Genomic DNA, 12,406 nt, shown 5'->3' on the forward strand with positions numbered 1-12,406 from the left:
TTCATTTTTGTGGGGTTTTTTCCTTTAAAATCCCTCCACCTGAAAAAAATATCTGAATATTAAAAAAGCCCCACCCCCACCCCCCAAATGTCATGAATAAATTAACAGTGTTGAGGAGGTGGGGCCGTAGTCCCAGGCCGTCAGCTGATTGGCTCCTTGGGGGCATGGGGCCCGGCCCCCTGCCTGCCTGGCCCATGGCGAGTGGCTGCATCCTCTGGCTCCACCCTGCCTGTCATGGATTGGCCGGAGCAGGTCCCGGTGTAAACACGTGGCGGTTGGCGATTGGCCGCCGGGCCGGGGGGCGGCGCCAGGCCCCTCCAGCAGGGGGTGGCAGCTGCTGCGGAGGCTGATTCCATCTGCCCAGAGCCCCTGGGCAGGGTATGGCTCATCTGGAGCTGGACGATCCAGCCTGTGGGGGGAGGGAAGGGGGAGGCAAAAGGTTAATGTGACCCAGGAGATCTGGCAAGGCCCAGCCCCCACCCCAGGTCTTCTTTCCAGGCAGGAAGTGGAAGTGGACCCTACAGCATGGAGGGAACCCAGGCAGCCAGGCTGGGCTGCCAACTCCGACAATCAGTAAAGCCACCCGAAATTGCCCTTGTCTGTAAAAAACAAAAATCAGATCTGTCCACAGAAAGCAGCAGCCCTGAGAGGGGGCAGAGAAGCACCTGGAGATGGAGCAGAAGCCATGCTATGAACTGTCCATGAATTCCTGGTACCGCCATACCTCCTTGCAAAGTGGATGTAATGGCAGGGCTGGGGGAGTGTGGGGAGAGGCAGAGGATGGGGGTGGGGGGGTCTGCACCATGGTGGGGGACAGTAGGGTGCTAGGGCAGCCCCAGCAGCAACACAAGACGAAACCACTGCTGCAGCCATCCCCCCCCAATTTTTTTTTTTTACTGACACATCAAACTTTTTACTGATTTAAAAAAAAAAATTTTTTGTATTAACAGTTGTTAAAAACCCCTGTGGAAGCCGAGCATGCTCAGCTCACAGAAAAGGTGCTCAAGAGGGACCATGACATCAGGCTGCCCCTAGGGGAAGGGCTGCCCTAGAGAAGAAAAGAAGGTGGCAAAGCAATGGCTTCAAGGAGCAGCAGAGTAAATTTAAGGTGGAGATCTGGAAACCTTTCTTCGCTGTCAGAGCAGGGGGCAGCAAGATAGATGCTCAGGGGAGTTGGGGACTCTCCATCACTGGAGGAGTTCAAAGAGAGGTTGAATGAACCCTGGGCAGGTGTCATCTAGGTGTAGCTAGGCCTAGGAGAGCTGTGGGCTCTCCATTGCTGAAGGGATTCAAGGAGAGGTAAGATAGGCACTGGTTCAAGGTCATCTAGGCATAGGTTAGGCCTAGGGAAGTTGTAGATTCTCCATCACTGGAGGGTTTCAAGAAGATGTTGAACAGCCACTGGTTGGGTGTGATTTAGGCGTAGCAAAGCCTCCGTTTGGCTACGGGGGCTTTCCAGTTGTCTGGGCTTTGAGGGTTGCCCCCGCCCCTCCTTTCTGCTCCATGTTTTTAAGCATCCCTGAGAGGCATCGGGTGTTGGTTGCAGCCCAGGCTGCTGGCATCAACTGGGCTGTGCCGATTTTCTGGCTAGGAGCAAAGCCTGAGGGTCTTCGTTGGCGGGGCTTGGTCCTCTGCTCAGGGACAGAGCAGCATCATATTTGAGGTCAGGAAGGAATTTCCCCCCATGGTCACATTGGTACAGACTAGGGGTTGGGTACTGCCTTCCTCTATAGCAGGGGGCACAGCCTCTACCTGGGATCTCTTGAGCGTCTTATTCATAGCAGTAGGACGTTGACAGCTGCAGTCCCCCGTGGCAGGTTCGGGCGTGATGTCCTACGTTGTGTCTGGCTTGATGGTCGTCTGATGTAGAGTTTAGATTCTGGATTGTCTAGGACAGTTTGGACAGGGCTCATCCTGCCTCGAGCAGGGGTTGGACTAGAAGTGACCTCTGGGAGGTCCCTCCCAGCCCCACTTCTCTATAATTTCTATGCAAACCCACCCTGTGTTATGGATGCCCGGGGCCTGGGCAACATTCATTGTGTCAAACACATGTCAATAGAAAAAACACATCAGTAAAAAATATATCAGTAAAGAAAAAAAAACCCAACAAAAAACCCCCCAAACATCAGTAAAAAAAGTTTGGTCAAAAAAAAAAAAAAAAAAAAAAAAAAATGGAGGGGGCAACAGGCCTCCCAGCCTCCCTTCCCCCTCGCTCCAACTCGTCCTGAGAGAATCCAGACGTCCAGGCTCCCAGCCCCACTCCCCTCAAGCAGCATCCTACCGCCTGCACGCACCAGGGTGAAGCTATCATAGATGTGCATGAGCTCCTCAGTCTTGTACTGCTCTAGTACCACGACGCCATGGAGGGAGGCGCTGCGGCGCCGGGCGCAGGCCTCGCAGTGCACCAGGTACGTGTTGCGGCTCCCAGCCTCACTTGTCACCAGCAGGATGTTGAACACCTCCACCTGCGGAGGAGGGGGACATGTCAGCCTGATCCAGGTGACTGGGCTCCCCCTTCTCTTATTCCCCTCTCTCCCCCCCACCTCCAAGCAGGAAGAGAACCCAGGTGTCCAGGGCTCTCCCTGCTCCAACCCCCTAGATCCCATTCCCCTCCCACAGCTGGGACAGACCTCAGGTGTCCGAGCTCATCCTGCTGCAATCTACCAGGCCTCACTCTCCTCCCAGAGCTGGAGGAAACCCAGGCGTCTGGGCTCCCAGCCCTGCCCACTCCCATGCCCAGTCTTTTTTCTGGGCCTGGGTCCCATGCGGTAATCACAAGCATCATGGTACAGCACCCCCTCCTCCCCTCACAGAGCAGGGAAGAACCCAGGCATCTGGGCTGTGTCCATGTCTCATCAGTGGTGTTCCCACATGCACCTGCCCCATCAGCTGCCTCCAAAAGCCCTGGTTGCCAGGGTCCACGAATCCACCCATGGCCTGTTTCACCAAGCCACTAACATCACATCTTCATGGCCCATCACGTGGGCTGGGGTGGATGCCACCCACGTCCCGCCTGGGCTTGGCCCACACATCTGCTGTGGCCTCGGGGCACAGGCGCCCAGCCGTATACTGCCCTCAGCAGGGCCCAGAGATCAGTCCACTTTCTGCCCAGCCATGGCTCAGAAGAGGACATCTTCATGTCTTCTGCTTGGAGCTGATCTGTAGATGCTCAACCACGTATTGCCCATGCAATACGTGGTTGCATGGTAGGAGGACCACCCCCCTGGCCCATCATCTTCCCTGGGATGGTTGTGAAGAGGGCACCCACATGCGTATCATCATGGTATAGAACAGAGAACATGCAGGTGTCTTCTGCCCAGGCCTGGCCTAAATGTCCCTTCCATCCCAATGTGACCTGCTCACTTATGACCACAGCGTGGCCTGCAGGAAGATGCTCATGTGTCTTCTGCTTGGGCGTGGCCAGAGAGGACGCCCACACACATTCTGCTATGGGACATGATGGAGAACACACGTGTGTCCTTCTCAAACGTGGCCAGAGAGGATGCCCACACGTGTTCTACCATGGTGCACAATAGAGAACACATGCATGTAGTCTTCTCAGACGTGGCCGGAGAGGACGCCTGTGCATGTTCTGCCCCAGTGCAGAATGAACAACACGCATGTTTCTTCTGCTCAGATATAGCCTGGGGCTCCTCTGCCCATCTCCTGCCTAGCTTCAAGTCACAGGACGATGCCCATGTGACTCCTGCCCTGACATTACCCAAAAGAGGATGTCTACGTGTCACACGGCTGGTGCGTGCCCCTCCATGTGTTGCCTGGAGGAGACCACCTGCCCACCATCTGCCCTGGCATGGCTGGGGAGAAGGACGCCCACGTGTGTACTGCCATGATGCCAAATGGAGAATGCACGTCTTCTACCTAGGAGTTGAGGCCCACGCGTCTTCCACCCCAGTGTGGCCCAGAGCGGATAACTTCCTGCATATGACCACAGCATGGCCCTTGTCTTCTGCCCCAATGCAGCTGGAGAGGGGATGCCCACATGTGGTTAGCATAAGAATGCTCACGAGTCTTCTGTGCTGGTGTGGGCCATGAGAAGGCATGTGTGTCTTCTGCTTGGCCCCATGCCAGGCTGGTTAACAGCTATGTCATGGCCTGGCCCATGCCTCTTCTGCTCTGGAAATTGACGCCCGTGTGTGTGCTGCTATGGGGCACAGTGCCCCTGGCTGGCCCTGGAGGGGATGCTCCAGTGTCTTCCACCCTGATGTGGCTGGCAGAAGTGCCCAACTACGTGCTGCCTCGGCAGGGGGACCAACTTGTCCTGCCGCCATGTGGCTAGACAGTGCGTCTCCAGTGGTGTGGTCTAGAGAACACCTGTGCATCGTCTGGCCTCACGTGGCCTTTCCCCGTGTATCTCTTGCCTTCGTGGCCTTCGAGAAAATTCCCACGTGTCTCCAGCCCTGGCATGGCCTCTCTCATGTGTCTCCAGCCGTGGTGTGGCCTTTGAGCACCCATGCATCTTCTGCCCCAACGTGGCCTTTGAGAGAGAGCGCCCACGTGTCTCCTGTATCTCTGGCTCTAGCGTGGCCTTTTGCGAGAACTCCTGTGCGTTTCCTTCCCTGATGTGGCCTTTCCCCATGTATCTCTTGCCTTCGTGGCCTTTGAGAGAACACTGCGCATCTCCTGCCTCAATGTGGCCCTTCTCTGCATTTCTGGCCCCAGGGTGGCATTTGAGAGAACTCCCGTGCATCTCCTGCCCTGACGTGGCCTTTCCCAGTGTATCTCTGGCTCTGGCATGGTCTTGAGAGGACTCCCGCATATCTCCTGCCTTGATGTGCCTTTGAGAGAGCACCCACGTGTCTCCTGCCCTGATGTGGCCTTTTCCCATGCATCTCTGGCTCTGGCGTGGCCTTCAAGAGACCATCCACCTGTCTCCTGCCCTGGCATGGCCTTCGAGAGAACACCCATGGGGCTCCTGCCCCGACGTGGCCTCTCTCGTGTATCTGGCTCTGATGCGGCCTTCAAGAGAGCACCCAAGTGTCTCCTGCCCTGACGTGGCCTTTTCTCATGCATCTCTGGCTTTGACGTGGCCTTCGAGAGAACTCTTACACGTCTCCTGCCCTGACATGGCCTCGGAGCCGCTGAATACTTACAGTTTGTGGCTTTTAGCCCCTTACGACCCCTCTCCTTATCGCCGGCCCAGAAGGCGGCCGCGGCCCCCAGCTGGAGGGGGGACAAGGAAGCGTTTCACATGTCAAACAAGCCCTACACGCCACAGTGGACAGGGCCACGGAGGGTGGAGGGGAAAAAGAGGGGGGCGAAAAGGGGACGCGGCCGCCCAGGGGGGCCGTGCAGGGCCAAAGCACGGAAAGAGGCGCAGGAGGGGTCGCCGCAGCCAGCGGAGGACAGGCTACGTGGTCGCCTCCACGGACAGGGCTACAGAAACTGGATTCGGAAGGGGCAGAGCCATCGAGGGGACGGCTTTCTGCCCCACTGGTGTAGCATAGCAGCCCCCAGGACACCAGGGCTGAGGGAAAGCCCCTCCCCTGTCTCCCTCCCATGGTGAGCTGGGCCACGGGGCCTTGCCCCTGGCCCTGGGGCGGAACTCACGTCACACTCGTTGCAGTAGTAGGCTGGCTCATCCTTCACACGGCCCTGGTAGGCGATCTTCTTGCCTGCCCGCAGTAGCCCTTCGCGCTGCACCTGGCAGTGCTTGATTGACTGCATGAGACAGTACCTGGGGAGGCGAGGAATGAACATAGGGGCATGAGCAGGGGGAACAGGACCAGCTAGGCACCCCATTCCCCTCCCCTTGGCAACAGGGGTAGTTAGGAGGTATATAGGGGGACAGTTAAAGGGTGGGTGATTGGGGTAGTTAGGGGTGTAATATGGGGGGGCAGATGGAGGTAGTTAAGGGGTGGATAGGGTGTACTTAGGGGGGTGGATGGTACTTGGGGGACGGATGTGGGTAGTTAGGGAGGTAGATGATGGGGTAGATAGGGCATGGATGGGGAGTTATTAGGGAACTGGATAAGGGGTAGTTATGGGGTGGGGGACTCGTGAGCACCACTCGCAGCCTAGATCCCCTGCAGCCCCCATGGCCCCTCCCCAGACCTCTGCCCTGCACCCACCCAGGGCCCCCTGCTCCCCTACACCTCCACAGCTCCCTCCCAATCCCATACATCTCTACTTGCCCCCCAACTCCCTTTGCTGGGGCGGGAGGCCCAGCACGCACTTGATCATCCGATAGAGGTCGGGGTCACTGATCTTGACGGTGCGGGCAACATTCCATGAGACGTGGATCATGGGCACAATGGACTTGACGTTCTTCACTTCGTTCCACTCATAGCGCTCCAGCGCCAGCTGGTATTGGTAGGCTGGAGGGGCGGGGGGGAAGAGGCAGGGCATGGGGTAAAATTCCTGCAGGCCAGCCCCACACAGATTGGGGCACCCGGAGGGCTGGAGTGACTCGCTGCTGTCACAAGTGTCCCACAATCCCAGCCTGACCTCTGAGGGTGTCTGGGTGCCCCAGGCCCCTCCCCTGCTCCATGACCCCAGCCTCACCTGTGAGGGGCCCGACGTTCCAGGCAATGTTGTTGCACCAACCAGTGGCCTGCACCCAGTGCACAGTGCCGGCATTGATCCACACCAGGTCACCGGGCCGCTGCACGAAACGGTAGACAGGGATATTGGCCTGGTACAGGTCCTCCAGGATGGGCCACCACGAACCTGTCAGGTAGTCCACACTGTGCCTGCAGGAGGTGAAGGCAAGGAAAGATCAGGTCAGCGGGGTATGGGTGGTGGGGGGGGACAAGGCTGATGCCCTGTGTCTGCGGGAGGCAGAGACAAGGAGAAGGCAAGTTAGTTAAGTAAGGGCAGTGGCGGGAGGGACGTGGCTGAGGTATGGGTGGTGTTGGGGGGACATGGCTGGTGCCTGCAGGAGGTGGAGGCAAGGAGAGGGCAGGTCAGCAGGGTATGGGGTAGTGGTGGGGGAACATGGCTGGTGCCTGTGACAGGCAGAGGCAAGAAGTGGGCAGATCAACAGGGTATGGGTGGTGTGGAGGGGGTGGCATGGCTGGTGCCATGTGCCTGCAGAAGGCAGAGGCAAAGTGAGGGCAGGTCAGTAAGGTACAGGTGGCGTGGGGTGGGGTGACATGGCTGCTGCTCTGTGCCTGCAGGAGGTGGAGGCAAGAAGAGGGCAGGTCAGTGGAGAATGGGTGGGTCAATGGGGTATGGGCAGTAGAAGGGTGGCTGGTGCTACATGCTTGTGGGAACCAGAGGCAAGGAGAGGACTGGTCCGGGTGGTTGGGGTGTACAGGTGGGGAGAGGGCTGGTCCAGGTGGTATGGGGGTACAGTGGGGTACGGGTGGGGGGGCATGGCTGGGGCCCTGTGCCTGCAGTAGGCAAAAGCAAGGCAAGGGTGGGTAAGCAGGGTACAGACACGGGGAAGCACAGATGGGGCCAGTGCCTGCAGGCCCAGCCTCACCGGTCGCAGAAGGCGCTGATGGTCTGCCAATAGTGCTCGTGCACTGCGAACCACTCACAGTCGCCCGGCCCAATATTGATGTTCACGGAGCAGAAGTTGTTGTTCTCCTGGTGGCCTGTGGGGGTCAGGGGATGGGGATTAGGGGCAGCCAGACCTGCTCCTTTACCCATCCTGGTCTCCCTCCTCATCTACCCCTCCTGCTGCTGGAGCTCTGAGCCACTGCACTCCCTCCTCCCCCACCCCAGACACATGCCTCAGTTGCTGCACTTGTCTTGCATTACCCTGCCCCCTCCAAGAGTCCCCCTGCTGGCCACAAATGACAGCCCCTGATTAGATGCTGGAGCAATTAAGGGCACAGATGGGCACTTGCTCACCTGGGGTACGGCTGCCAGGTACCTTCATGTATAGCTGCACTGTGTTCATGCCAAGGATGGTATGGCCCACGTGGCTCAGCATATTCCCCGTCGATGACACGCGCATGAAGGCCGGCAGCTTCAGCAGCTCCTGCAGCTGTGGCTTCCACCTGCAGGGGGTGCCGGAGATGGGGTGCAGGGGTCACAGTGACCCCCAGTTCCCCCCACCACAGTGAGGTGGGGAGCAGGAAAATGAGAGCTGCCCCTTACCTTGAGGTTTGGCCACTAACCCCCTCCCCCTGGGCTTGATCTCTGCCACCCTCCACTCACCGCTTGGCATCGGAGAGGTCAATGTTGGTCCCGAACTTGATGATCTGATGGGATTTCTGGCCCGGGTTGCGGGGGGGGGCACGGGGGGGCCCCCAGAGCCCCACCCTTGCCCCATGCCCTTCTCCCAATTCTCCCCCCTTGGAGGGGGGGGTTATGATACCTGCCCATTCCCAGCCCTCATCCATGCTTGAGGTTCCCCCTCCATCCCAGGGGATGCTTCCCCATCCCCTCTCCCCCTACCTGGGGGGTGTCTCTGTGGTGCTGTCAGGCTCCTCTGTCTCCTCCTCATCGCTGTCCTTCTCCTCCTGGCCCAGGACAGCATGTCAGACCCCTGGACCCCACATGCCCACTCGGGGACCCTATCAGACCCCCCCACCCAACACACCCACCAGGGGAGGAATGTCATCTGACCCCCAAAGGGACCCCATGGGTCTCCCACCCCATAAAGACCCCATCCACCTCCCCCCATCCAGCGGCCATGCCCCCATAGCCTTCCACCCCCCACAGGGACCCTGTATCCCACCCCCTCAGAGATCCCCTCGCCCTGCAGGGGGAGTCCCAACCTGGCCTGGCACTGACCTGCAGGGACTCCTGGAAGGAAGAGGCCTGGTACTGGGCATATTTGGCGATGGTAGTGTGGGAGCGGCTGCTCTCACAGGGCCAGACCTGGCGGGTGCCCGAGAGGTCCCAGTTCTCATCTGAGGGCTGCTGCACCTGGGTGCGCACTTCTACCGCATGCTCCCCACTCGCCTCCACCAGCGTCTTTGTGCTGAACAGGCCCAGGTCTGGGGGTGGGGATGGGTGGAGGCAGCGGTGTGAGGGGGTAGTACCACATGACCCCAGCTCCATAGCCCCCCTCCATACACAGAGTAGGGGTGCCCCCCATACCAAGGGTCTCTGCCAACCCCACAGCCCCCAGGTCCCCCTACACCAACCTCAGTCCCCATAGGGACTGCCATGGGGGGACGCCATCCCATGACCCCCCCCCGCCAGACACTCACTGAGGCGTAGGGAGCCAGCCAGCCCCCGGATGACAGTGATGGGGTTCTTGGGGTCAGTGCAGAACTGAAGCAGGACGGGTGAGAAGGCATCCCGCTTGCTCTCCAGCTGGGGGGGAAAGGCAGGATGAGGGTAAGAACAGGCCCCCGGAGGCTGCCCCCAGCACGCTGGCCCCTTGTTCCTGGGCTGTGCCTCCTTTTTCCCTTCCCCGGCCCAGCCCCACTGCCCATGGGCCTTCACCAGGCCATGCCCCCCCCTTCCCCTCCCAGTCACTCACGTAGATGCTGGGTGTTGGGGGGTTGAGCTTGTCCCGCGGCAGCTTCTCCTCCGAGTTGATGTGGGGCTTGACAGACTGGGCGGGCGACAGGTATGACTCCTTGAACTTGCCCTTCACCTTGGCGTGCCTGGGAGGGGGCAGCACTGTCAGGCTGGGGGCAGAAACTCCCAGGGCTGGGACCTGGAGGGGGTCCCTACAATTTATAGGAACAAAGTGGGGGGCATCTCAGGTGAAGCCAAGACCCCGAGGGCCCTGCACAGTGATGGAGGGAGCCATGGACGTACCACAGCCTGTCCCACGGTTACAAAGCAGTGAGATCAGGATCAGCCCCCATTCAAAACAACCCCAACACATCCCGTTACCCCAAGAGCCCCCAAACCTACCCCAAGGAATGGGACTGGCCAAATCCTGCCACTTCAGGGGACAGTTAAAGGCACTCAGGAGGTCCCAAGCACAGGCTTTTTCTCTCGCTACCCCCCACATCCAGACTGATGCGAGCCAGGGGTAAAACTCCCCCCTGACCCCCAATTCAATGCGGGGGGGGAACCCCCAAACAGGAGCAAAAGTCTCTGGGTTTCACTGCCAACATCAGCACAACCTAGCCCCAAGCCCTGGAGAGTGGCAAAAGTCCCCGGCTCCTTTCGTCTCCTCTCATAGCAGAGCAGAGCAGAGCAGAGTGAAGAGAACCACTCCATTCCCTGCTGCCAGGTCCTCACCAGCCTCCAGTGGCTCCGGGCACCAGGCAGGGCTGCCAACCATCCATGAATATATGGATTGTCAGTAAAAAAAACAAAACAAAAAACCCCCCCAAAACCCCAAACCAAACAGGCTAAAAATGCCTGTCTGTAAAAAATACACATATATTTGAAGCTTCTGTAAAAGCTTTACCACCCTCCAGTGCTTTACTACCCTGCTTGGGAGAAAAATCTTCCTAATATCCAACCTCAACTTCTCTTGCTGCAGCCTGAGCTCATTGCTGCTTGTTCTGTCATCGAAGAAAAGTCCAGCACCATGCTCTTTGGAGCCACCCTTCAGGGAGGTGACGGCTGCTATCAAATCTCGCTTCGGTCTTGTCTGCTCCAGACTCAATGAGCCCAATTTAGTCTGCGTTGTAGGTAGGTCTCTTTGGGGGGGGTCTTTATCAGGACTGGAGGGGATAAAGTAAGGCTGGCAGAGGGCATCAGGATGTGGAGGTGAAGAAGGCACCCCAGTGGGGTGAGGGCAGGACAGTATAAAACCACTGCTGACATCAAACAGAGCTGCCAACCCAAAAACGTTATTTTTTTTAACGGCAACTTTTTAACGACCAAACTATGTTGTTTTGGGTTTCTTTTGTACTGTGGTTGTCCTACGTTTAAATCCGGCACTTCTAACTGCAGCCAAGCCTGACGGAATAGTCATGTTCACGTGACTCAAAACCTCTGTCCATCAAGACACGTCAGGGAAAAAAAACTGTGCAGTCAGTAAAAAGTTTGTGCCGTCCGTAAAAAAAGCAGCAAAATCTTGGCTGGCGACATGGGTGGCAGAATTCTTCTCTCACTCTCCAAGAGAACTAAGGGGCTTATATCACGCTGTATGCATAGTTGCTCCTGGATCACCCCCACCCCAGGCCCATGCAACCCCTTGTTGAACAATGGAGACCCCCACACTCCTGCCAGGCACCTATTTGGTCACCCCAGTGCCGTAATTCCAAGGATGCTCTCCTCAAACCCAATCAGAACCTGCTTTAGGCTATTGGTTCCCAAGCATCTGTCAATCCCAAGGGCGGCCACGCCTCTATCTCAAGCATCCCATACATGCCATACACAGCACCTATGAACGTGGCCCCATTTGGAGCAGGAGCGTGTGGCTGGTTCAGGCTCAGACTGATGAGGGTCAGGAAGGAAATATATCCCACGCTCAAATCAGCAAGGACCTGGAAGGGGGGAGTGTCTCTCTGCAGCCAGGGGAGATCTCCCGAGGGCATTTAACCCCGACACCGGGATGTTGCCAGCTCTTGGCCCCCCCGGTGTTACCCGGGCCCGGCTTGGGGGCTCTCGATGTCTTGGGACAATGAGCCTCAAAGTCAACTGCAAACCTTTAGAGTTAAGACGAGTCTGGCCTCACTCTGAGCTTTGGAAGGGTCCAGCCAGGATCATATGTACCCCATCCCCCCTGCCCCAAGCATCTAGGTCCTTGTACTCACTTGCTAGCCCGGACGACCTCGGCAGCGCTGTGGTTGATGGTGAGCTGGCCCAGGGGCACGCGCCGCTCTGCCACTTCCGAGGCGATGAAGGTCTCCTTGTCCCCACTCTCCACCTTGATGAGCCGGATTTTCAGCTCCTTAGGGGGCCCCTCGGTGACTGAGCGCAGCTTGAGAAGGTCAGCAGAGCTCATCACAGCCGGGCCACCCCCAACATCCTCCCTGCGGGCTGGGCGCGGCAGGGGCTGGGGTGTGGGTGCGGTGGAGGGCAATGTTGACATCTTGGAGGCCTTGCCCATCTCGGTCTTGGCAGCACCATCCCGGGCGTGGATCTCACTGCTCTGCAAGTCGAGGTTGGCTAGGACCCGGCGGCTCTTGCCCTTGGGGTCGGTTCCACCAGTGTCTCACAGGCCCGGCTAATCTCTTCCAGCACCTCTGACTCTGTGCGGGGCGGCCGTGGCTCCGCTGAGCCTTCCTTCTCCTTCTCCTGGGCACCTCCAGCCCAGGCTGGTGTTGAGGTAGAGTATTGAGATGATGAGACCTGGATGGCACCGACCGGGGCGGTCGTGTTAGCACCGGGGTTGGGGGCTGGGGGGGCCTTGGCGCCATACAAATGCTTCTGGACCTCCAGCGCACCAGCCAGGGACTTGAGGAGCCCGCGTGGGGCGGGGGCAGGCCGGCGCTCCTCAGCCTTGCCGAACGGGTAGAGCTGCGGGGGCGCCGGCTTGTCCTTGGTGTATTCAAAGGGGGACGCCGGCGGCTTTGGTCTGGCCAGGGGGGGCGGGCTGGGCAGGAAGGCAGGGGGCGGGGGCCGGTCCCTG

At 58.6% G+C, this 12,406-nt stretch overlaps 1 protein-coding gene across 1 annotated transcript in view; it reads right to left on the bottom strand.

The window, feature by feature from the left end:
- Nucleotides 1-6: 6 nt before the first annotated feature.
- The window catches only part of KDM6B (lysine demethylase 6B), a 23,858-nt gene continuing 11,458 nt past the window's right edge, over nt 7-12,406 (bottom strand). The window contains 14 exon segments of the mRNA XM_025194334.1: nt 7-409; nt 2,295-2,465; nt 5,569-5,695; nt 6,194-6,335; nt 6,523-6,710; nt 7,445-7,559; nt 7,819-7,967; nt 8,128-8,197; nt 8,369-8,432; nt 8,707-8,912; nt 9,129-9,234; nt 9,404-9,530; nt 11,589-11,973; nt 11,976-12,403. Coding sequence (XP_025050119.1) covers nt 386-409; nt 2,295-2,465; nt 5,569-5,695; nt 6,194-6,335; nt 6,523-6,710; nt 7,445-7,559; nt 7,819-7,967; nt 8,128-8,197; nt 8,369-8,432; nt 8,707-8,912; nt 9,129-9,234; nt 9,404-9,530; nt 11,589-11,973; nt 11,976-12,403 — 2,302 coding nt within the window. The 3' untranslated portion in view covers nt 7-385.

This window comes from Alligator sinensis, unplaced genomic scaffold (assembly GCF_000455745.1).
Source record: "Alligator sinensis unplaced genomic scaffold, ASM45574v1 scaffold1745_1, whole genome shotgun sequence".
Lineage (NCBI taxonomy): Eukaryota > Metazoa > Chordata > Crocodylia > Alligatoridae > Alligator > Alligator sinensis.